The sequence below is a fragment of the Onychomys torridus genome, chromosome 6 (genome assembly GCF_903995425.1).
Source record: "Onychomys torridus chromosome 6, mOncTor1.1, whole genome shotgun sequence".
NCBI lineage: Eukaryota > Metazoa > Chordata > Mammalia > Rodentia > Cricetidae > Onychomys > Onychomys torridus.
Genome location: NC_050448.1, coordinates 35,303,027 through 35,328,486, shown reverse-complemented (window position 1 = coordinate 35,328,486; position 25,460 = coordinate 35,303,027). Strand labels below are relative to the sequence as shown.

Here is a 25,460-nt window from a genome sequence, read left to right as displayed (position 1 = left end):
CCTAAGATTGGCTTGTGGGAAGACACTTGATTAGTGGTTGATGTGAAAAGGTCTAGCCCACTGTGGGCTGTGCCACCTCTCAGCAGATAGTCCTAGGTTATATATATATATAAAAGCAGGCTAAGCATGCCATGGGTAGCAAGCCAGTAAACAATGTTATTCCATGGCCTCTGCTTCAGTTCTTGCCTTGAGTCCCTGCCCTGTCTTCCTTCAGAGAGGGAGTGTGACCTGAGAGTTGTAAGCTGAAACAAACCCTTTTTACCCCAAGTTAGTTTTGGTCATAATTTTTTGTCACAACAATAGAAACCCTAACTAAGACAAATGCATATTCTTTAGAAACACTTCCACTTGTCCTGTGTTGTTCTAGGACTTTTCTTTGAGTATAGGTGTGCTGATTTGCTTCATAGTCTTCCCACACAGGCAGTATTCACATATATTGTGAATATTAGCTCTACTTCCGTATCCAGTACTTTCCTCCATTTCTAATATGCAATAACTACCCACCTTAAGATAGAGTTGACATTGAGATGAAGTGTAGGTAAGAATTATTTGTAAAAGTTATGTTCTGAATTATGTTAAAAATCTCACCATTTCCATTAGAATCCCCCTCTCAACCCTTCTTACAAAGTGTCTTAGTCCCTGTTCTGTTGCTGTGAAGAGACATCGTAGCCAAGGCACCTCTTATAAAAGAAAGCATTGGATTGAGGTTGCTCCCTTAAAGTTTCAGAGATTCAGACCATTATCTTGGCAGATAGCATGGTGGCATACAGGCAGACATGGTGCTGGCTACATCTTGATCAGAAACAAGTGGGGAATAGACTTTCACACTGGGAAGTATCTTGAATGTAAGAGAACTCAAAGCCCACCCCCACAATGAGACACTTCCTCCAAGGCCAAACCTACTCCAACAAAGCCACACTTCCTTAAACCTACTCCAACAAAGCCACACTTCCTTAAACGTGCCACTCCCTTTGGGGGTCATTTTCTTACAAACCACCACATTCCATTCCCTGCTCCTCAAAAGTTAGTTGCCATATCATAATGCAAAAATGTTTCTCAGTCCAACTTCAACAGTCCCCATAGCCTGTAACAGTCTCAAAGTTGTTTCAAAGTACAAAGTCTCTTCTGAGACTCATGGCAATCTCTTGACTGTAATCCTCTTGTGAAATTAAAATCAAAAAGCAAATCACATATTTGTAGCAGGCTTTTTCTTTTGGATCACCAACCAGTTCCCAAATCATGACACAGAGACTTACTTGTTTTGAATGCTTGGCCTTAGCTTAGCTCTTACTTTAATCTGTTTCTCTTTATCTACATTTTGCCTCAAGGCTTTTTACCTTTCTTTCAGTATATCTGTGTTTAGCTGGCTGGGAGCTACCTGGCTGACCTACCCAGGGGCGTCTGCCTTTCTTTCTCCCTCATTCTCTCTTGTTGTTCTTTTCTCTCCAGATTCCTCCTATTTATTTTCTCTGCTCTCCAGACCCACCTGTCCTTTCTCTGCCTAACTATTGCTGTTCAACTTTTTTGTTTTTTCCAGACAGGGTTTCTCTGTTCAGCTTTTGGTGCCTGTCCTGGAACTCACATTATAGACCAAGCAGGCCTTGAACTCACAGGTGCTGGGATTAAAGGCATGCACCACCACCACCCAGCCCCATTCAGCTTTTTCTTAGACCAGTCAGGTGCCTTAGGCAGGCAATGTGAAGTAGCAACACATCTTTTCATAATTAAACAAATGCAGCATAAACAAATGTAACAGACCTTTACACCATCAAAGTAATATTCTACAGCATAAACAAATATAACATATCTTTGCCTAGTTAAAGTAATATTCCACAACACAGACTTCCAACATATAATGGCACAGGATATACATTATCATTCCAAAACATAGGGAAGGGAGCATAGTGAGGAAATATTGGACCAAAGGAAGACTGAAAACCAGCTGGGCAAACTCCAAACTCTGCATCTCCATGTCTGATATCAAAATGCTCTTTAGATCTCTAACTGTATTCATCTTTGTTGACGGCAACACAATTCTTTCTGTTGGGCTGGTTCTATTCCCTGTTAGCAGCTCTCCTCAGTCGGTATCACACAACTCTGGCATCTCTACATCTTGGGGTCTCCAAGGCAATCTAGCCTTCAGCTTCACAGTTTCATGCAATAACCTCTCTAGGCCTCCAGTCAGGGATACTCCTGATACATGCCTGGCCTCAGAGACTCTCCTTCATCTTGGGACAAAAATATATAACCACTTTATTCTATCCTTAACTCTAAAGCCATAACCATGTGGCCAAAGCTGCCAAGTTCTGCTGCTTGCTGGGACTGGAACATGGCCCGTTGTTCAGTCACATCTTCACCAACTTTCTGTTTATGATGGTTCCCTTCACTGCCTAGTTTGGCTATTCTGGAACTTGCTCTGTGGACCAGGCTGGCCACAAACTCAAGAGATCCACCAGCCTCTGCCTTCTGAGTGCTGGGATTAAAGGTGTGCACCACCACACAATAATTCTTTTTCACAAGTTAGAAACTTAGCTGGGTGGGCTCTTCCCCTGAGGTCACCACTCCTTTTATTCCATTTCTGAATCTGTGTATCTCCTTGAATACATGATTTAGTTCTATTTCACGTTTTTCTATTTCCTCCTTTTATCATTAAATTTTACATTTTGTAATTTACCCTGCTCAGTTTCTTCCTTTTCATTATAAATCTTCAGTAGAGTTACCACTAATAACCCCTAGATTGTTTTGAGATTTTCTCGCCAAAGGAATTAAACCAATACTCTTCACTTTAGCTTTAGAGAAACTCTTTGGACAAGGGCTAAAAGCAGCCACATTCTTCACCAAAATATCACTAGAATGATTTCTTGACTACATACTAATATTCTCCTCTGAAACTCTTGATCCCCACAGTTCAAATCATTTTAAGCACCATTGTCTTCCACACTCCTACTAGAATGGCCCATTAAGCAGCACTTAAAGCATTCATTCCACTACATTTATTACCCAAAGTACCGAAGTCCAAATTCCTCCAAACAAAAACATGGTCTGGCCTATCACACCAATGCCCCAGTCGTGATACCAAATTCTATCTTAGTTAGGGTTTATTGCTGTGAAGAGACACCATGGCCAAGGCAACTCTTATAATGAAACATTGAATTGAGGTGGTTTACTTACAGTTTCAGAGGTTCAGTACATTATCATGATGGGAAGCATGGTAGCATGTAGGCAGACATGGTACAGTACCACTCTCTTCAGGGGCCATTTTCTTTCACACCACCACAGATACCATGGTCAACAAAATGCTTATAAAAGAAAACATTTACTTGAGGGCTTGCTTACAGTGTCAGAGGGTAGCTCCATTATCATTGTGGGAAGAATGACTGCATGCAAGCCAGTTCTGCAGCAGTATTTGAGAGCTTTGCAGGCAGAAAGTGGGTGCCACTGACTGGTGGTCTTTTGAAGCCTCAGTGCCCACCTGTAGTGACACATCTCCTCTAATAAGGCCCCACATACTCTATTAAGGCCACACCTCTTAATCTTTCCAAACAGTTCACTAGCTGAGTTCACATGAAAATATATTAGCCGCAGAAACCATTCTCATTCAAACCACGACACAAAGTAACCTGCACATACGCAGCCTTAAAAATGCCAGTAAAATGTCAGGTCTGTTCCTGTATATTCTTCTGAATTCTACTTTCTTCATTTTGTCTTCAGTGAGCTTCCCTTGCTTCTGTAGTGTGTTGGCAAACATACACAAGTGAAGGATATATTTTTATCTTATTAAGGGTTGGAAATAATCAAAAGCAGACTAATATGCAACATTGGGAAATTTATATGAGATGCAAATTTTATGGTCCATGTATAGTTTTATTGGCTTGATGCTGATTGGTTTTGACACTCCCTACAGCAGTGTTTGTCAGCCCCTCCTGATTCATTAGGAATCATGGTAGTGCAGTAACTCAACAGTGATTCACATGACACTTGACTGTTGCTGGAGATTTCTCCAGTCTCGCTGGGGCCTGTAGCCACTCAGACCCAAGTAAACACACAGAGACTTACATTGCTTATAAACTGTATGGCTGTGGCAGGCTTCTTGCTATCTAGTTGTTATATCTTAAATTAATCCATTCCTATTACTCTAAGTTACCAAGTGGCTTGTGGCTTACTGGAACCTTATGTATTACTTCTCATGGCAGTGGTGGCTGACAGCGTCTCCTGACTCAGCCTTCCACTTCCCAGAATTCTCTTTTCTGTTTGTCCCACCTATACTTCCTGCCTGGCTGCTAGCTAATCAGCATTTTATTTATCAACCAATCAGAGCAACACATTCACAGCATACAGAACATATCCACAGGACTTGACTTACCAGATCTCACTTTAATTTTATTTTTTTAAAAATAATACTGTGCATCTGTCATTTCTTATTAGAAAAACATTTCTTAGCTCACAATTTTAAGAGACAGTGAATTGTGGAGTCTTTGTTATGGGCATAAACAGCAGGGCCTTGTGTCTCTTACATGGGAGCTATAGTTATGTTAAAATATTCATCAACATTATTAAACTCAGAAAAGCAACTTTTGGAACATATAAAAGATAGTATATCATCATCATTATATATATTTTTGTAGTTTTCAAAATAATCTAGAGCAAATTCCAACTCCTTTTTTCATGTAAACTGTGGTCCATATTTGGTTCCCTTCCAGGTTTTGCACAGTTCTCAAGCGAGATAGTTTAATTGTGTTCAGTATCCATAAATAAAGTCACGAATGACTGTGCAGCGTTGTGACCCAGTCAAGTATGTGTCATAGGAATATCACCCATATTATCCTACCTAGTGTTTGCTGACCTTGGCACTTCTGCAACAGAGAAATGTAGCTCCTATCTGCTGTCTTTATTAAACAGTGTGTTTTACTTATCATGATATCTGAAGAGAGCTAACATGCATTCATTATAAACATACAAAATAAAATGTACCCCTGTGCCTCCATTACTGCTCAAAATAAGTATAAAGATTCTCAATCGCACTTGCAACTCTTACAGCGTATCATCTTATACATAGCCTTTAGCCATTTTCAATATTTAATGATACCTTACTAATGTATCTTTTTATTAAAGTATTATTGACTTATAGGAGGTAAGAGTAGTTGTTTCAGATAATGAGACAGTAAATATATTTAGGTTTTGTTGGTTACATGATTCTCAGAAGAAGCCATGGGTAGTATGACTCAAATGGACTATATTCCAATAAAACTGTATTAGAGGAAGTCTGGCTGCATGTGGTCCCAGGCCTTGGTCTGTTGACCCTTCATCTGCAGGATTCTATTTTGCTATTTTATGCCAACTTTTCTCACCTGCTTCCATGTACAGACATAGGAGTGGGTAACAGTGAAACATCTGTTTTATTACTTCTGAATTTATCATGCTCACTGTTGTTAGTCATTCCTCAAATTGCTTGATTTGTAGATTCTGTCAGCTACCAATACTGTTTTGAATTATTCAACTTTCCCTTTTTAAGAAGTACATGCAGAACTGAATAAATACCAATAGAGTGGATTGCACTGTGTAGTGTGTTGAAGTGGTTTCCTTCTATTCTCCTTTGTGTTTTGAGACAGTGACTGATACTATATATCTTCATAATAGTAACTACTTTTTTTGAGTACTTCTTAGGACATTACCCATTGTGAATGCTATGTGTCTGTTACCTCAAGTCTTGAAACCAGCATATGGTTATTGATATTTTTATCGACTCTTAAAACAGACATACTGAGACTCAAGATTACATAATTTTTCCCAATAACATATGCTCATGAAATAGGTAGGTTACATGTACCTAAGAGGAAAAAATAGCAAAATTGCCTTTAATAAATTACATGAAATTTTTCTTTTGAACCAAAGCCTTGCTACAGTGTCAAATCTGAGCTCTGAATGCTGATGTCTAGTATTGATTTACTTTGTCTGTGTCTTCATTTTCTTACCAGTTAGTTTGCTTTGGCTTATGATGCTTATCTCGGTTTTTCAGCATTTACTTATGTGAATTTCTGACCCTCTGCTGGTTTTGTTATTATTAACAATCAAATAGGAAGTCAATATAGTCAATGAATCCTTACATGGAAATAACAGTGCAGTGTAGCATAATATTTTAAATTTGAAAGTTAATTGTATGCTCCTAGTCTTAAAACTACAACATGTTCATGTGCACACTCGAATTTCTGTTGGACTTCCTGAGACTGGCTCATTGGTGAATACAGCAACATCTTACCAAGCACCTGACCATGTTTTGCTGCTGAGATCCAGGTTTGGGTCTCTGTTTAAGTCTTCATTAAGCAAAGCCAAGCTGTTTCTGACTCTATTAGAGTGGAGAAAAAGCAATAGATACGCAATAGATGTGAATCCTCTGACGTGTATGATCCAGAGATTCTAAAATGGGAATTGAAAAAAAAAAAATACTAGCTTCTTGTATCAATCAAGTCACTATATATGTCTTTTAAATGACAATCATGATGGATAGAAATAAGTTTTGAAGGACTCTGAGTTATTAAGGAACTCATTTCAAAAGGTAGAATTAATGTAAATATACTAAAAGTTAGGAAGACAGTGTCTGATTGTTTAGCCAGTGCTACCAACAGGACTTGTTGAATTATGAAATTGTGTTTGAATGAATTGCTAGTTCTGGGTCATCACAGTTTGAAGATTGTATCATTTGGGGCTGCTGTCATTTATTGCAAAATAACTAACTTCAGCCAGATGGTGGTGGCGCGGAATCCCAGCACTCAGGAGGCAGAGGCAGATGGATCTCTGTGAGTTTTAGGCCAACCTGGTCTATCAATTGAGTTCCAGGACAGCCAGAGCTGTTTACAGAAAAACCCTGTCTTGAAAAACCAAAACACAAACCACAAAAACCAAACGTACAAACCAACCAAACAAAAAACTAAACTTATGATAGAATTAACAGACAGTAATCAATTATATGTTATTTACGTCAGTGATCTGAAAATCCTATTATGATAAAAAGTATTTCATTTAAAACTCATATTTGAGATACTATGTACATGAAATAGTGTCTATTAAACTAAAATCAGACCTTTTTCTACAAGTATTTTTTCATTAATTTAGTTCTTTGAATTTTCATACATGAGTGTATATAATTCATTCTGGTTACTCTCTTCTTCCACATTTTCTTCTCTCATCCTCCCTTGTCAGTGCCTACTTTTCCTTACCTGACCTTTTCCAAGATTCATGACTTTTGGTTTTATTTTGTGACCCATTTAGCTTAATGGGGGCCATCTGTGTGACCTCATGATTAGATTTTTCCATTGGAGCCTGATGGGATCACAGTGCTGGGTACATAGCAAAGGCAGTGATCTCCCATTCTCTGAATCTATCAACAGATGTTCTAGTTACTTTTTTGTTTCTGTGATAGGACACCATGACCAAGACAACTTATAGAAGAAAGAGTTTATTGAGGGCTTATAGTTTTAGAGGGTGAGGCCATCGCCATCATGGTGGGAAACATGGCAGCAGGTAGGCACTCATGCATAGTTCAAGAGCAGTAACTGAGAGCTTATATACTAATCCACCAGTAGGAGGAAGAAAGCCATCTAGGAATGGCCTGAGCTTTTGAAATCCCATAGCCCACTTCCAGTGAGACACCTCCTTCAACAAGACCCCACCTCCTAATTCTTTCCAAACAGTTCTACCAACTACTGACCAAGAATTCATATATATATAAGCCCTTGGGGGCCATTCTTATTTAAACTACCACAGTAGGAAATAGTTTGTTAGTGGCCATCCAAAGTACTTGCCTGATCTTTGCCTGACTGTTGATGGGGTATCCTTCTTCAGACCAAGTTCAGTCATCCATAGTTGTCTGGAAGCTCTTGATTGCAATTGATGTATATTGCCCAGAAGATGGCATTTCTCGGCCCTTTTCCTGACTTCTGACACTAACATTCTTTCAGCTTCCTCCTCCACAGTGTAGATGAATTTCTAAACAGTCTTATTAAATAAGAAACATGGAGCTGAATACAGGGGTGAAAGCTGTAGAAATCAGTAATAACCACCAACTAACCTTAGCCCACCATGTCACCATAGCTTCCTAAGAGAGCCAAACCAACTTCTTCCTATCTAACCTGTGCCTTTATTGCCTTGCTGTTCTGCCTTCTCATTGGCTCTAAGCCCAGCCACATCACTTCCTCATCATTGCCTGTTTATACAGACCTCCAGGTCTCTATGGTTGGTACTGAGATTAAAGGTGTGTGTCACTATGCTTGGCTGTGTCCTTGACCACACAGAGACTCTGCCTGCCATGTGATTGGATTAAGGGCGTGTGCCACTACCACCTGACTTCTGTTTATGGTTGGCTATGACCTCTGCTCTCCAGGCAAACTTTGTTTATTAACATACAAGTAAAATAGCACATTTCAGCACAAATATCACCACACCACAGTGTTTCCTGAGCCTTGCAGAAGAGGGTGTGAATGTCTTGTTTAAGTTTGAGCACTTGTCCATCATTTATTCTCAGCATCTTGCATATCAATGAGTCTCAGTATTTACCACCATTCACTGGAAAGAGAGCTTCTCTGATTAAGCTGAGAGTGTTAATTGCCAATGGATATAAACATAATTTAGAGGGCAGTTGGGTGCTCTGTCAATTTAGTTAACCAGCAGAATTAAATTACCCCCTAAGGGCCCAGGAACTCCCTTGCCCTGGGCTTTTGAGCAAGTTCAAAGTACCAGCTATGGATTCCCTCTTATGAAATGGCCCTCAGATCTCATCAATGTGGGTAATTGTCTTCATAACAGTCCTGCCACTGTTGTACAAATGTCCATAGTTTTTAGCAAATTGTTCTAGTCAACATCATATAAATTACAAGGCAGTGAGAATATCTTCTGTTCAAAGCAAACAAACAAAAAGAAACAATGACAAAGACCCTCAGTGAGCATTGGGAGTCAGTAAGTCACACAGGGAGCTGCCATAGCTAGCACTGTAGACCAACCTCTTCCAGTAACCTAAGGAATATGAAATAAAATGTAAGGTTTAGCACTGCACCGAGATCTGTATCTAAACACCACATTTATAAAGTTACCTCTGTGCTTAGAATTCAGTCTTTCTCTATCCTTTCCAACACAACAGCCACCTATCACATGTGACTTCACCTTAAGTGCTGAATCATACAGAATTCATGAGGACTCCTTCATCTTATTTTGGTTTAGCCTAGGATTAGGGCTTAACTTCTGTATATCCCTCGTATAAGTCAGTAGAACCTTTAGTGACCACTTTGAGTCTTAAAGTGCCATTAAAAGGTTTATACCTATATTTATCTCTCCCTCTTTTATGCACATTATCTCCTTCCCTCTTTTAAAATCTCACATAGGTTCTTAATGACAATTTCCCATGATTTATTGCTTAATAGAAGCATGCATTTCTACCTGTTTCAGAACATTAATTAAGTAAATTGATGCTAGAAATGTAGCTCCACTTAACAACCATTTTCCATCTCCAAACATTAAGTAGTGTGTGGGCAAGTAACTGGTACTTAACAAATACATGCTGAAGTCAGTTCCTAAATATATTTGTATAACTTGTATAAATCTTTGATATTTGAATATGCTGTAGTCATTAGAGTGCTTTCACACAGGTACCCTGTAATCTTTGTAGTAGGTTTATGGATAAGCACTACCATTACTGTCTTCAGTGTCACATGACAGAGCAAAGCTTTAAAAAGACAACAGGAAAATCAGTGGTGCTTTGAGCCAGATTTTGTTTCCTGTACAGTGTGACTTATTCTCTCTTGGTTAAGAAGGGTTGGAAGATTCTATTGTAAGGGATCATGGTCTAATGTTTCCCCTGAAAGTATGCAGTTATTTTGAGTATCATCTTTATAACAAGAATTGTCTGGAATCTTATCCTTTGGGATTTTGAGGAAAGTTGGTATGAAAACTCCTTTTAGGTATATACCAGCCACTGTTCTTTGATATATATTATTCAAAGAGATTTTTATCTCGTGTGTCAGCTCCATGTAGAAATTCATGCTTAGAGTACACTGTTCAGAAAGCATTCTGACACTTTAGTTTAACATTGTTATTTTTAAACAAAAGTATTGGTAATTCCAACCAGTATTTATCACTTAAGTAATAATAGACCAATGTCTTATTTCAAGTCAATACATTTTTCAGATATATCCCTCATTTATCTATGTGAATTTCCTGTCCTCTTTGTAGTCCGATAAAAATGAAAGAAAAGTACTTCCCTTCTGGATGTCATGGTTCTCTTTTCAGAAGCCATGACCCCTGTATTCTAACTTGCTGTTTCTACTCTAACTTTTACCTAAGAGCTCTGCATAACTGATTTCAAAATCAACACTGATATTTTTGCCATGATTTTTGTATTGATACTGTGTTGAACTTTTTTTAAAGGTTATTCAGAGTTTAACATGTTAACTCTAAGTAGAAAATTAAGTCATTGATAGGAAATACCATTTTTAGTGAAATGCATCTCTACTGAAGTATATGTATATAGACAGACAGGTAGGTAGATAGATGTAAGGATAGAGACAAGAATGGTTAAAGCCTAGAATACATGAACAACCATACACATTCATTATTTATATATGACTCAGTTATTCATTCTGTCACTTAATGACTACTGATGTGTGTCAGCTTCTGGTGCTAACCATGCGAACATAACCAAGATGTGCAGAATTATTCTTAAGGGTTTTGAACCTCCATTTTAGTCAAAAATATAAATATAAATTGTAGATTTCTGTATGAAGCATAATTTTGTTAAAATTCGCTGATTTTTTTTATTAACATGACACAAAACATCAGTGTTTATAATTCAAAAACGGGTAGTATTAAAAGTGTATACTGAAAGCGTATTTCAAACAGAACAAATTTATATTAGCTAATTATTCTTTCCTTCTATAGATACAGTGTCTGGCTTTTGTCTTTATCCAAAGTAAGTAAAATTTGAGGTATATAGATTTTATAGTTTAGGAATATATATCATTTATTAGAAAGCTCCTTTGGGAGAGATATTTCTTTTGACTTGAAATTACTCAAAATCTTTTAGAGATTCTTTTCTTATATAGCTGTATTTGACAGTTTAAATTTTTTTTCTCTAAATGAAGTTCAAATTTTTCATCTTTCAGATCTTAACAGAGCAAGTGTGTACTCAAGTTGTGCATAAACCACACCCGGAGCCAGACTCTACAGTGAAAATTCAGAACCCAAGTGAGCAGATGCCACTGTTTACTATTCCATGGTGGTTATGTGATTATATGTGGGACTAAATCAGAGTTTGTGGTCCTTCGTGTGCCCTCATTTTTTGACAGTTACAACTTCACTGCCATTGCTAAGCATTTAGTTGAAAATTAATGAATGTGATATGTCTTACTTACCCTTTTACATTTTAATTCAGATTTTGGTTGTTTATAGTGATTCTTAAGGTGGTGGCAACTTTGTTAAAAAACTCCACACCAAGTGCAGAATTGATGGAAGTTCGTCGGTTGTTTTTATCTGACATGATTAAGCTTTTCAGTAACAGCCGTGAAAACAGAAGGTAAACAGTCTGGTTTTTATTCTAGCTTAAGATTTTTTCAATCATTTTAAAATAAAAAATTCAAATATTTTGTTAAATACTCTTAATCATTTGAAAAAGCATGCTTCCCCCAATTTTATATGCTTTTATTTAGTTGTCCTAGTATATTTAATTAAACATATGTATGAATATACAAATATACAGAATTGTACTTAGAATGTAGTCAACTGTCCCTGATACATTTTTGTCACCAACAGTGCATTTAATACTCACTGTGTTGGTTTGCCCGTGTTCACTGTGTTTTCCCGTCATGTCACCAATTCTTGTTATGCATTTAAAGCTCAGACATGGTGTGCAGTCTGAGTCCGTGAACTTGTTTGTGGTCATTTCCTAAGCTTCTAGCAAGTTTTATGTATTGTATGTGAAACATTGTGAGGCCCAGGCTAGTGAAGGTGGATTGGGGTGCCTAGAGAGCAGACTGAGCACATTGTGATTGCTAAAGGTGGTAAGAACTCTGACCAAGGGTTAGGGAGTGAGTTTGATTAATAATTCACATTTTCTAAGAAAGAAAGACATTGACAGAAGTTATAGAATACACAGAATCATTTTGTACTCAGATTACATTTTTATTATTTTATCTACATTTCACAGCAGTAAATTGTAATTTTGATATTTTTAATGAGCTCTTTTTCCTACTTAGATGCTTACTGCAATGTTCAGTGTGGCAGGATTGGATGTTTTCTCTTGGCTATATCAATCCAAAAAGTTCTGAGGAACAGAAGATTACTGAAATGGTCTACAACATCTTCCGGATTCTTTTGTATCATGCAATAAAATATGAATGGGGAGGCTGGAGAGTCTGGGTGGACACACTCTCAATAGCCCATTCCAAGGTAACAGGGACCCAGTTTGTTCTGTCATTGAAGTTTCAGCAATGGCTATAAACTCTCATCTGCTGCCACCTGGTGGACATTCTCAGTTATGGCCCATTCCATTATCCTTGTTTTGACTTTGTGTTTTTTCTGCCCCTTGGTGAGACTCTAGAGATTGAAGGTGGTTTCAAGATCATTTAATTCAAACATAAAGTTTGTAATTTAGAAATTTAGTTTTAATAACACTTAAAAGATAAAGTGCGTGCATGGGCACACACTCGAAGTCGGCATGGTGGGAGTTGGGTCTATGCTTCTACTTTCTGGGTTCAGAGATTGAACTCAGTTCTTCAGACTTGGTGGCAAGCACTTTTCCCTGATGAGCCATCTCACTGTCCCCTTAATTTGGAATTTTACTATATATGTTTGTCACAGATGTGAGAACTTGGGGCTGAACCATTTTTTTTAAACTAAACCATACTCAATTCTTACAAGCATATTTCATGAAATAGCTGAAATGTACTTCTATAGATGCTTTTAAAGTAATGAGATTTAATTCTCAAGTGAATAATAAATACTTGTAAATAATAAATAAATAATAAATGGAACTTAGCTGAATGGATAAAGTACTTTCTATACAAGCCTCAGGACCTGAATTTGGATCCCCTTTATCCACATAACAGGCTAGGCATGGCTGCACACACTTCCACTCCAGTGCTGGAGAGCACGATGGGTAAATCCCAAGGGTTCTTTGGCTAACCAATCACTCTAGCCAAAACCATGCATCGCAGTTCAGTAAGAAATGCTGTCTCAAAAAATGAGGTGCCAAAAGTGATTGAGGAAGACATGTCAGTGTCAGTGCCTTGTGAATGTACCTACCTTCCGTGTGTGTGTGTGTGTGTGTGTGTATATATATATATATATATATACACACACACACACACACACACACACACACATATATATATATAGTTTTTTCATAATATATATTCCAAATACACACACACACACACACACACACACACACACACACACACGTATGTATGTATGTATTTTGAGACAGTCTTACTATGTAATTTTGGGTGGCTTGGAAACTTGCTATATAGACCAAACTGAGCTCAAATTCACAAAGGTCTCAATGCTTCTGCCTCCCTGGTATTGGGATTAAAGGTGTGCACTTTTAATATTTTTAATTGTAGTGTTGTAGTCACTGTTCTATTGCTGTGAAGAGAGACACCATGACCTAGGTAATCCTTATAAAAGAAAACATTTATTTTGGGGCTTGCTTACAGTGTCAGAGGTAAGTTCATTATCATCATTGCAAATGGTAGCAGACAGACAGGCATGGTGCTGGAGAAGTAGCCAAGAGCTACATTCTGATCCATAGACAGTAGGTACTGGGCCTAATGGGGGCTTTTGAAACCTCAAAGCCCTCTACCAGTGACATACTTCCTTCAACAAGGGCACACCTACTTCATCGAGGCTACACCTGCTGATCCTTCTTATTCTTCTGAAATAATGCCACTCCCTGGTGACTAAGCATTCAAATATGTGGGCCTATGGGGACCATTCTTTTTCAAACCACTATATAGTATCTTTTAATATTTTTTAATTCTAAGATTCTATCCTTATTAAATTTTAAGTATCATTTGTCTTTGGTAAGGAGAGTAGTAAATTTATTCACACATTATATTCTAGTAATTCAAAGTTGTGATTCCTCAAACAGTAGCATCACAGAAGAAACATGGATATCCAAAATTAGGCTGCTAATTGAGTTATGTTGAAATTAAGGTTTGTGGTTTAGAAAACTCATCTAGTTATTTTTAACAGGAATTAGAAAAATTATTTTAGAGACCAGATAATGCATGTTTTAGGCTTTCTGGTCTGCTTCTGATGAAGCTGCTCAACTCATCTGTTTAGTGTGAAAGCAGACAAAGAGAACAAGTACATCCGTTAACATGGTTGTATTATAATAAAATTTTACTTATCAAAATAGATGACAAATTAATGTGGCCTTTGAGTAACAAGTTGCCAGCCCGCATGATTGGGAAGTTTCTTTGGTAGGAAATAGGTTTCATATCTTTAAAAAAAGGTCAACCAAGAACCCTGTTAGTCCACAGATTAATATAAATTAATTTTGTGTGCCTATAAGAAAAGATTTTCTAACAGAAAAATTTAGAATTTATATTACCTGTTGTAGTCCTACATTTTGCATATGCACACCTTGTATTTGTCATTGCTTTAATAAGTTTTAATGTAACAAGGAAAAGACATTGTAAGCCCATGTACAGAACATATATTGATGTTTCTAATTTAGTCACCTGTCTACATATAGAAATGATGTAGTGCCTTATAAATGTCTGTTTACAGGTCCGTGTGGGGTACTTTCAGTAGCGGTTATGATGGGTGAAAATAGTACAGTAGCCATGTAAAAGATGGAAAAGTGATAGTAGTTGTGATATTCAATATTATCATCTGCCAAGCCATTAGGCCTAAACAGTGTTCACAAGTTAGGTATCATATGATGTTGGTTAATATTGGAATACTTAACCTGTACAAAGGAACTTAATGTTGCAGTTACCTATGTGATTAGAGACAAGTCAGGAAACAATGTATTGCTGTATTTCATCATTGTTCCCAATTACATAATAAAACCATTTATTTAATAAAACTAAATCTTAAAGTACTTGTACCATTTTGCTATTATTACTGAATTTTATTTCTCTTAATTTCATCTTTCTCTTGGAATATACAAGACACCTCAGTTTTCTCTTTACTTATTTCCTAGGTTACTTACGAAGCACACAAAGAATATCTGGCCAAAATGTATGAGGAATACCAACGACAAGAGGAGGAGAACATTAAGAAGGGAAAGAAAGGAAATGTGAGCACTATCTCTGGTCTTTCATCACAGACAACCGGAGCAAAAGGAGGAATGGAAATCCGGGAAATAGAAGACCTTTCCCAAAGCCAGAGCCCTGAGAGTGAGACAGACTACCCAGTTAGCACAGATGCACGAGACTTGCTCATGTCAACCAAAGTGTCAGATGATATTCTTGGAAGTTCCGATAGACCTGGCAGTGGAGTGCATGTGGAAGTGCATGATCTGCTAGTTGATATCAAAGCAGAGAAAGTGGAAGCAACAGAAGTAAAACTGGATGATATGGATTTATCACCAGAGACGTTGGTGGGTGGGGAGAATGGTGCCCTCGTGGAAGTGGAGTCCTTGTTGGATAATGTATACAGTGCTGCTGTTGAGAAACTCCAGAACAATGTGCATGGAAGTGTGGGTATCATTAAAAAAAATGAAGAGAAGGACAATGGTCCATTGATTACACTAGCAGATGAGAAGGAGGAGCTTCCTAATACTAGCACATCCTTCCTCTTTGATAAAATACCGAAACAGGAAGAGAAACTGCTTCCAGAACTTTCTAGCAATCACATCATCTCGAATATTCAAGACACCCAAGTACATCTTGGTGTCAGCGATGATCTTGGATTGCTTGCTCACATGACTGCAAGTGTAGACTTAACTTGCACATCAGGCATAATAGAAGAGAAAGACTTCAGAATCCATACAACTTCAGATGGAGTGAGCAGTGTCTCTGAAAGAGACTTGGCGTCTTCAGTTAAGGGATTAGACTATGCTGAAATGACTGCTACAACTCTGGAAACAGAGTCTTCCAATAGCAAAATTGTACCAAATATTGATGCGGGAAGTATAATTTCAGACACTGAGCGATCTGATGATGGCAAAGAATCAGGAAAGGAAATCCGAAAAATCCAGACAACTACTACAACACAAGTAAGCCATCCCATGTGATTTCTAGAAGTAAACAATCAGATAGGCATTGAGTTGTTAGCTGCAAAGTCATTTCCAAAATGACACTACACTTAAATTCATGTAATTTATAACTTACAGAACTGGGTGCTATGAAATTCAAGTGATCTGACTTATATTACCAATTCTGCCACGTTTCTCTTAATTTTGCTCAGCCTCTTTGGGTCTCAGATTCTTCTGTCATATAAGACACTGTAGTAGTAGATTAAAATATGACTGCTGAGGTCTTCTGCCCATTCTTACAGTCTGTGTCTACATTTATACCTTTGTACTTGAGTTCTTCATTCTAACCTTGTACTCCAGGCTAGCCCTGTTCTAGGGATTATAGAAAAGAGGACTCGCAGCCAGCTTGAACAGATGCATGAACAATAGGGGAAGGGCTGTTATCTGTCGATACCTACTGTGCTCCAGGCACTGTAGATGTTTTCAGATTCAGTCCTCAACAGCACCCTTGTGAGGTAGGTAAAATAGCTGAGAATATGTGGAGTTAGGAGCAATGAGAACTTTCTTTACAAACATGGGAATAGAATTTTTACTTTAAAAAAGGAAGCTGCTTAGGCCTGGTGGTTAGTGCTGTGGTTTTGGCCAGTCTGTAGTACAGGTAAAAAACAAACAAACAACAACAACAAAACCACTATGTCTTGTGAGAAAAACTTGTGACTACTTAATTTGTGGACTAAATCAATATTTATGGTTAGAAATTGATGAGATTATAATGACATTTAAGGATTTGAATTTCCTTAAACCTATGGACTTTCCTGCTGCCTCTTCATTTCATTGAAGGTAAGTTTATGTTTCCATTCCACTTATATTGGAAAGAATAAACCATGTCTTAATATTGTCTTTGTACTGTAGGAAGAATACTGGAGTGTATATTCTAAACGTTGGAAGGGTGTGTTTATTTTTTGTTTTTTAACTGCCAATTTCCATTTTGGTGGCAGTTGTACTACAGTGATTGGCAGGTAGAGAGAATATTGAACAAGGTAAGATTTCAAATAAAGAAAAAAACAGATCATTGCTTACTAGGCATAATAATCACTAGGTTTGCCTATTTTTCATTGAGAATGCACAGGCGTTTTTCTGGCTTCTTTTCTAACATCATACAGTGTGTTTATTTTTTAATTGAAGTATTGTGAATGAAATGCACTTTGAAGTTAATTTCAGTCCCTCCAGTGATATTTCTTCACCGTGTGTTTTTAGTTATAATTAATTGATGATGTGTATCCATTGCCCCCATTCATGCATACTAAGTTCCACAAAGATCATCTTATACTAGCGTGAAGATTGGTGATTAGGGAAAGAGGATCTGGTTTTGAGTGAGAACTTTAGTGCAGTCTTTTGATGACCTTGCTTAGATTCTGCAGTATCAAAGCAGAAGCCCCAATAGCAGACTTTAGATGAATCTAAATGATTTCTGTGCAGGTGTTTGAAGTGCACTCACCTACTAAAGTCACATGTAAGGCTCCTATTCACTTTGTTACGCACGCTGGTTTTTTAATCTCACATCTCTTTTGTGCTCCACAAAGGTTTACCTTCTCTTTGTTTAGGCTGTTCAGGGCCGGTCTGTTACCCAACAAGACCGAGACCTCAGAGTTGATTTAGGATTTCGAGGAATGCCAATGACTGAGGAACAGCGGCGTCAGTTCAGCCCTGGCCCCCGGACTACCATGTTCCGGATTCCGGAGTTTAAGTGGTCTCCAATGCACCAGCGGCTTCTCACTGACCTGTTGTTTGCGTTAGAGACAGATGTGCATGTGTGGAGAAGGTACAACTATTTCTTTCCTATATTTTGAACACCTTCAGTTGAGAAATTCAATTTTTTAATTTTTATTTTGCATGTGTGTTTGTTTTGCTTTGTATCTATGTCTATGTACAATGTGCATGGCCTGGTACCTGCTAAGGTCAAAGGAGGGTGTTAGATATTCTGTAACTGGCGTTATAGATGGTTTTAAGCCAGCATGTGGGTGCTGGGAATTGAACTTGGGTCCTCCACAAGAACAAGTGCTGAGCCAACTTCCCAGCCTGAGAAAATGAATAATTTTATTAAATGATTCCTGTCATCCAATAAAATTCACAAATTAAATTTGTTTTAAAAATTAAATATTTAAGTTTTAATAGACAAATATTTATAAAAAGTATACTTTTTATGATGTTTGTAGCACACATCTCTAGGTATGTAACAATTTACCTTAAGACAGTTAAAGCAGAATTTTAAAATCTGGCATTGCTCATTCTACACAATTCAAGAATTAAAGACCAGCTTTGGTTTCTACTTCTGTAATTGCATCTTTTCTTGTTAAACTCAATACTATGAGCTATATTATTGTTTAGTAACAACAATAAATAACACTTAGTACTAAAATAAAATCTTAAAGTAGCCTTTAACATGTATGTCATTAGAACCAGTATGTATAAGCAGTTAGTGGATCTTGGTTTAAATCTATCTAAATTCAATGTTTGTTTGCTTTTTTTAAAATTTCAATACAGTTTTCTAATAGCAGATTCACATTTCTCAATCAGGAGATGTATCATTCACATGTGCAAGTGTGTAAATTTTGGGAGTTGATGGCTGTAAGTAGGGAAAATACTTCATTGTCGGAGATTTGGTCCTCTGGGTCACATCTCAGGCTGAAGCTGACTTCCCTACTTCTCTTGGTTTTCTTTTAGGATAACTGCAGCCACTTGTGGTTGTCTGTGTTAAAAGGCAGACTCTCCTTCTCTTCTCTCTCCTTCTTCTTTTTCTATTTTTTTCCTCCTTTTCATCAACATTTTTTCTACTGAATGAAGCCCGTTAAGAAATTTCTTCCATACTGTCTCTCAGGGTTGTACATTCATTTGGAAAACACCCCCCAAAAAGAAATATGATTCTAATTACTAGGCTGTGTGGATCAATTCTGATTAACAATCCAGTAACTGGTGAGGCCAACTCATCTGTGGGGAGCTGACATGACTGTTGTGGAAGTTGACGGTGTATCTGCCAAGGGAGTTTTTAAGTTTGATCTCTGTTCACAAGCGAGGCATAGACTTGTACTAATGTTGGTGCATGCTGTGTGCCTCCAGATGACTAAGGAAAAGAAATAGCATGACTGTAAATGAAAGGCATGACTGCAGATGAAGGGGATTTGCCCAGTTTCCTCCGACAACAAACTGTGTGTCTTTGCTTTCTTTGTGGATGCTCACAAAAGTTTCAACATAAGTGTATCCAATTTTTATGTCTATTTTTAGGCTAAAAGAGAACATCTAATCACAATAAAACAGTATATTTCCTAGGCACCTTCATTGCACATTTTCTACAGGAAATCCTGCTGCTAACTTATTCTGTGACCTTCCTTTTCATCACAATAATTCTTGACCTTCTGCCAGTTCCCTCAGTGATGCTTTACATCACACATTTCCTCATGGTTGTGAAAGATGTGCTTAGAACCACAGCTGGAACTTTCTGCAGGCTCTCAGTTGGTTTGCTTCCTAGCACACAACAAGCAGATGCAACCAGACTAGTTCTAGTTAAATTCATAGGGCCACTCAGATGTCTCAGAAGCTAGTTAATAATCAGAAATGTGAAATGGAGGATTATTTTCTCAGGCTACTTTTGTGGTAAGTTTAGTCTTTGGAGTACTGATGTTCATTCTTAAACAAACCAAGAAAGAACAAGAATAGTGTATTTTCTAAATATTGACACAAAAACCTTGCAGGAATAATTTTTTGATAAAGTACCGGAATTATGAGTTGTTTTTGCTCTAATAATTCCATTTTAAATTTGTCTAGCACTTCTCTATCTTCTAATTGTTTTCATTTAAAAATTTTTATTCTGAATAAAGTGTCTAAACCCCTTACATTAACATGAAGGTAATAAATGTGGTTTTTCTGTTTCAGCCATTCTACAAAGTCTGTAATGGATTTTGTCAACAGCAATGAAAACATTATTTTTGTACATAACACAATTCACCTCATTTCCCAAATGGTAGACAACATCATCATTGCCTGTGGAGGAATTTTACCTTTGCTCTCAGCAGCTACATCACCAACTGTAAGTTCTTTACCTCCACCTAGTGGTTATATTTTGTAATGACATGAGTTGAGGATTCCAGTCATTTCAAATACAGGAAACAAACGGATTTTTAGCAGTGTCTCCTACAGGAAATCATAAGCCATTCATTAGATTTATATTCCAGTCTATTTTATTTACCAGTATTTGTGTACTATTGTGTATATTTATTAGAGTATTTCTCAGTTATTTCTGGTGAAATCTTTTAAGAAGAACTACAATTAGAAATATTTTTTTTAACTTTTATATGTTGTATATCTCTTTAAATCTTATATAGTAAGCTGTTAAAGTCCATTTGTAATGTAATATAACCTTAATTACCAATTTTCTATTAAAAATATCTATTTCTCTTTCTTTATAAAACATGAAAAATACTAACATCAATTTGGGAAGCATTTAATATTGATCATATCTGTCTTTTAAAAATACAGCAGACCAGTGTTAAGTTATATGTAATTTTCATCTTATAGATATATTTAGTTCTAGGCTGGTGTGTCTGTAGCTGAGTGGCAGTACTCCTGCCTAGCATTTGTCATTATTTGGTTTGATTTCCAGAGTCACAATTTTTTTAAAAAAGTATCTTTGACTTATGTCAGAATAACTCTATTTAGGTGTAACTTGATTAGATGGGAAAGAATATAGAATTCCACTTGGCTTGCGGCCCATCTTGCTGCTTCTCATAAGAAACTCTTTTGTAATCCTCAGAACCACAGACAACCCTGTGATTTATTAACATGTCTATTGCTTAGTGAGGAATTTTTCTAAATTGATCCAGACTTTATTTTGTCAGTAACATGACTTTCCTAAATGGCTCTTCATCTCACTCTGTCTGCTGGAATAGCACCGAAGTTAAAATATTAGCTGCAACAGACTGTAACCTCACACACTTCCTCCAGGCACACATACATACCTGTGTTCCTGATGAATTCATCCAGCATGCTGGCTTGTTTGGGAGCAGTGCAAAAGGACAGATCAGCAATGTGGTCCTGTGGAATTAAATAGTACCCAAACCATGAAAATGGCCCGGGAATAACACTACAAAGAGTTGATGATATGTGAAAAAGGTTGATGCCTAACATTGGTCTGTCATCCCTTCTGCCCTGTCTCTACTTTCCCTTAGTGATGTATACTAAATTCTGGTTAACTGCATTCTTACATTAAGACAGGGAGGGTGCTGCATTTTCTATAAATCAAAAACTAAATACAATGCTTTCTGTGTGGAATCATGTAATTGTCATTTGTTTTCAGGAAATTTTAGAGACTATATTTACTTTAATATAAATATTGAATGTTTTTACACTTTTGTGCAGAACAAAATGATCATTCTATAAAATAATTTAGTAAAAAGTTATCAAAATTTGCAGAGGTTTGAAATATCCACATTACTAAATATCTTCAGAATTTTAGTGTCAAATATTCATATTAATAAAGTATTAAATAAATTCAGTAACTCATAAACCTGTTATGTATACTACTTTAACACTCAATATAGCTTATTTTTAAATTAACAAAAACAAAGTTAAGATACTGGCATTTTAAAGTTTGATTAATAAGAATACTTGCATATACAGTTTTGACCACTGTAGTTTGGGGCTTTAAAATAATAGTTTGCCTATTATTTAGATTGTTCTGAGCAGATTTGGAAGTTAATTTTATTGCTGAAAATTTTTTGTCTTTATTTTCTGTTAATTGGTCCATTAACTGATTGTACTTATACTTGGTTATGCAACACACTTGATTTTATATATTTATATAACATAAATATATTTTATATAATATAATAAACAGGTTTATTGTTATTATTAAAACAAATATATCTAATATATAATATAAATATATAAGTATGTTTCTTTTTAAAGAAAGTTATATATATGTTATATAATATATATGTAACTGTTTTATAACTCTTTAAAAAGAAACATCTATATTTGTTCTCATGCTTTCTATATAATGTGGAAATGTGAAGGATATTATTTTCTTTTAGTGTTACTGGATTGTTTAGTATTCTTGCTATATAGTGGGAAAAGGAGGGAGAAGCCTGAATAAAGAATGAAACCCACACTGAAAATATGAGCTTTTCAGCTCAAAACTACCAAGTACAAAACCTCAAGAGTTCTGGAACAGGTGAGAGGGAGGAGACACTAGGGTTGTTCTGATTTACCAAAAGGACACTGTCATATGGGAGCATCAGAGTATCGGCTCCAATGCATGAAGCAGAAACACTCGACACTGTTGTCTTAGTGTCCTGGGGATTTTAATAATGCATATATCTTTTTTAGATTTTCATGTCTGTGAAGTTTTGTATTTCTTAATATCTGGGAGTAAATGATAGCTCTGACAGTAGTAGCTGGCAAACTTTCTGTGTGGAGCTAGATAGTAAATACTTTAGGTCTTATAGCCATCTGCTGAACTGAGCTGAGTGGAAGTTGAATAGGTTTATCCTAAAAGCTACATGGTATGAGACACTGACATTGTATATGCTGTTCATAAAACAAGAATAACACAGGGATATATATAAAAACATTATTATAGAATTCTTTCTTTTTTAAGTATAATAAACTTTTTTTAGCAAATGTAGTTATCTCTTAGAAGATACATACTTTTTTACTTTTTTGTCAGTAGACATTTTTAATGTACAACTATATTAAACTTTAAAATGATAAGCAGAAGTAGAATGCGAAATCTTTTTTGTAGTCCCCTATTTTAAGAGTAACAACCTAAAGCTTAACCCAGAAGTAGCCTTTTTACTTTTCAAGGTAAATAATTTTCTGTTCATAGTCTGCTTCTCAGAAACAGACTTATTTTTCAGTGAAACTCAGATATGAATTTTTGCCAAGTTTAGATTAACTAGAAATGGTATTAACCTTAGTATGAGATCAATCTTTGCTTCCGTGTGGGCTTTATCATTTGCTAGGCATGGCCTCAACCTTTGTTTAATTGGCTAAAGGATAATAATTATATGTATCCCAAAGAAAGTGTTTGAAAATTAAATTTGGTAATAGATGAGACATATATGAGGTTGGGAAGCCTCTTCAAACTTTCTTGAATTCCTTCAATAACTCCCTTTTTTACATATTGTTTGATGGAATAATAATCCCAGTTTATTTTAAAAGCCTTTCATTTATAAAATGCTAGAATTAGAATGTTTGAGATAATATAGTTATTATTGATAATCCATTTTGATAGCAAGGTACTCAACCAGAAACAGTTTTTTTCTTTGCTATTTCTAAGTGACTGCCCATCCGAAGTGGTCTGTTTCCTCCCTGAAACTGTAAATGACGGCAGCAGTGTGTGTAGTAGGAAAACATTTCTGAATTATTTGTAGAGTGTCATTGTTCTGAAAGAAAGATTTGAACTCTTTAATTAATCTTAACCTGTAAGGAGATGGCTTAATGTAGACTTTAAGACTAGAGATGCACATGGCTTGTATTATAGTAAGCAACCTAAAAAAGCAATATTTATTGAGGTTTTAGATACTTGTGTTATTTAAAACTGTGTATTATTGTAAATAAGTCACAAAAATGTTTTAAATAAAATTAAACCAGTAGTTTTAACCTTAATATTCAGGATAAAATTAAGACACTTGACGCAGCATGATGGTGCATGCCTTCATTCCCAGATCGCAGAAGCAAAAGCCAGTGTCATTACAGTTGTTTGTGAGTTTGAGGCCACCCTGGTCTACATAGTGAGTTCCAGACTACCAGCGCTATGCAGTGAGACTTGATCTATAAAGAAATAAACAAACAAATAAAATTGGACCACTTGCTATGCAGTTTGATCAGTGTTTGCTTTGTGGAGGGGATACTATTTTGTTGAGTTTTTGAGTTAAGTTTTCCAGGACTAGTCAGTTGAATTACTTACTTTATTTCCTACCACAGTGTTCAAGTTAGTTATGAATGAAGGCAGAGAATTGGAGGGAAACATGGAAAAGCAAAGAACATTGTCAGTCATACATTCCTTCACATTGTGTTGTGATCCATTCAAGATTTTTTTTTTTTTTCATTTTGGCTTTTTGAGACATAGTTTCTTCGTGTCGCTCTGGCTGTCCTGGAACTAGCTTTGTAGACCAGGCTGGCCTCAAACTCAGAGATCCACCTGCTACTTTCTGAGTGCTGGGATTAAAGGCGTACGGAACTACCGCCTGGTGACCAACACCACTGCCCAACAAACACTCAAAATTTTAAGTTGACCATATTAGTCAACCATCAGAACACAGTGTCAAATGTGGTTTAATTTTTTTCTGTCCAGGAAAATAATAGAAATGACATTTCTGGTTCTTCAAATAATGTATCATCATAGAGAAGGAAAGCAAGCTTTTCTTCTATGTCAGGCATGATGACAGTCTTAGTTACAGTCATTTAGTAACAGGATGTAGGGTGGAAATGTGAGACTTTTGGGTTTGATGTAGTTCATCTCATAGTAATTATCCTAGAGGTAGTCTCACGGTTCTTCTGTATATTTCCCCAGTGAATATGCCCATGAAAATGGCATATTTTCACATTTATAATCACATTTATTTGTTGTAAAAACTCAAGGAATTGGGATTTTGTAGTTTTGTTGGGGGGGGGTCTATAATATTTTTATTATATAGAACTGATTCTTAACAAGGCCCTGAAACTTTTAGATATGCAGCCACCTAAGCTCATATCATAGCTTAATAGTGTACCAGTGAGTTATTTTCTTACACAAAGTGAATTTTAAGTTGTAATGGCATAAATGTTTTAATTTTGTATAGGAAGCGTTCTGAATATTTGAGAAAAATTAATTATAATATGATTTCCTCATGGAAAAAGTCTAGATAGTTGTTGTAAGAAAAACGCTGATTTCCCTGAGTCATTTCTGCTCAAGTTCAACTGAGTTAGAGTTTGAACAGAGGCATTCTATGTTCGCTCTTTAAAATGTCTCATTAATCATCTGCTAGGAAAAGATACTTTTTATATAAAATAGAATTTGCATTCTTTCTCTTATATTTGCTATACTCACATGAATATATTTGGGGGCAGTTATTCAAACAAAAATAAGTTGAAATTTAAATGTTTCATATTTAACCTTACATATAATTATGTACCTTATAAAATGAATATTTATTCTGAGAATTTTGTTTTTAATAAAATAATATAATTTTAAAGTGTTATTTTGTGTTTCAATTTTACATGTATTTTCATTTAA

The 25,460-nt window shown here is 36.2% G+C and overlaps 1 protein-coding gene across 5 annotated transcripts in view; it reads left to right on the top strand.

The window, feature by feature from the left end:
- Positions 1–25,460, top strand: part of Nbea (neurobeachin) — a 551,973-nt gene that overhangs the window by 142,131 nt on the left and 384,382 nt on the right. For all 5 annotated transcript variants that reach the window (XM_036189952.1, XM_036189948.1, XM_036189950.1 and 2 more), the window contains exons 19-24: positions 11,148–11,229; positions 11,434–11,557; positions 12,237–12,429; positions 15,194–16,210; positions 17,794–18,011; positions 20,120–20,273. In XM_036189952.1, the coding sequence (XP_036045845.1) occupies positions 11,148–11,229; positions 11,434–11,557; positions 12,237–12,429; positions 15,194–16,210; positions 17,794–18,011; positions 20,120–20,273 (1,788 nt within the window). The remainder of the gene's footprint in view (positions 1–11,147; positions 11,230–11,433; positions 11,558–12,236; positions 12,430–15,193; positions 16,211–17,793; positions 18,012–20,119; positions 20,274–25,460) is intronic.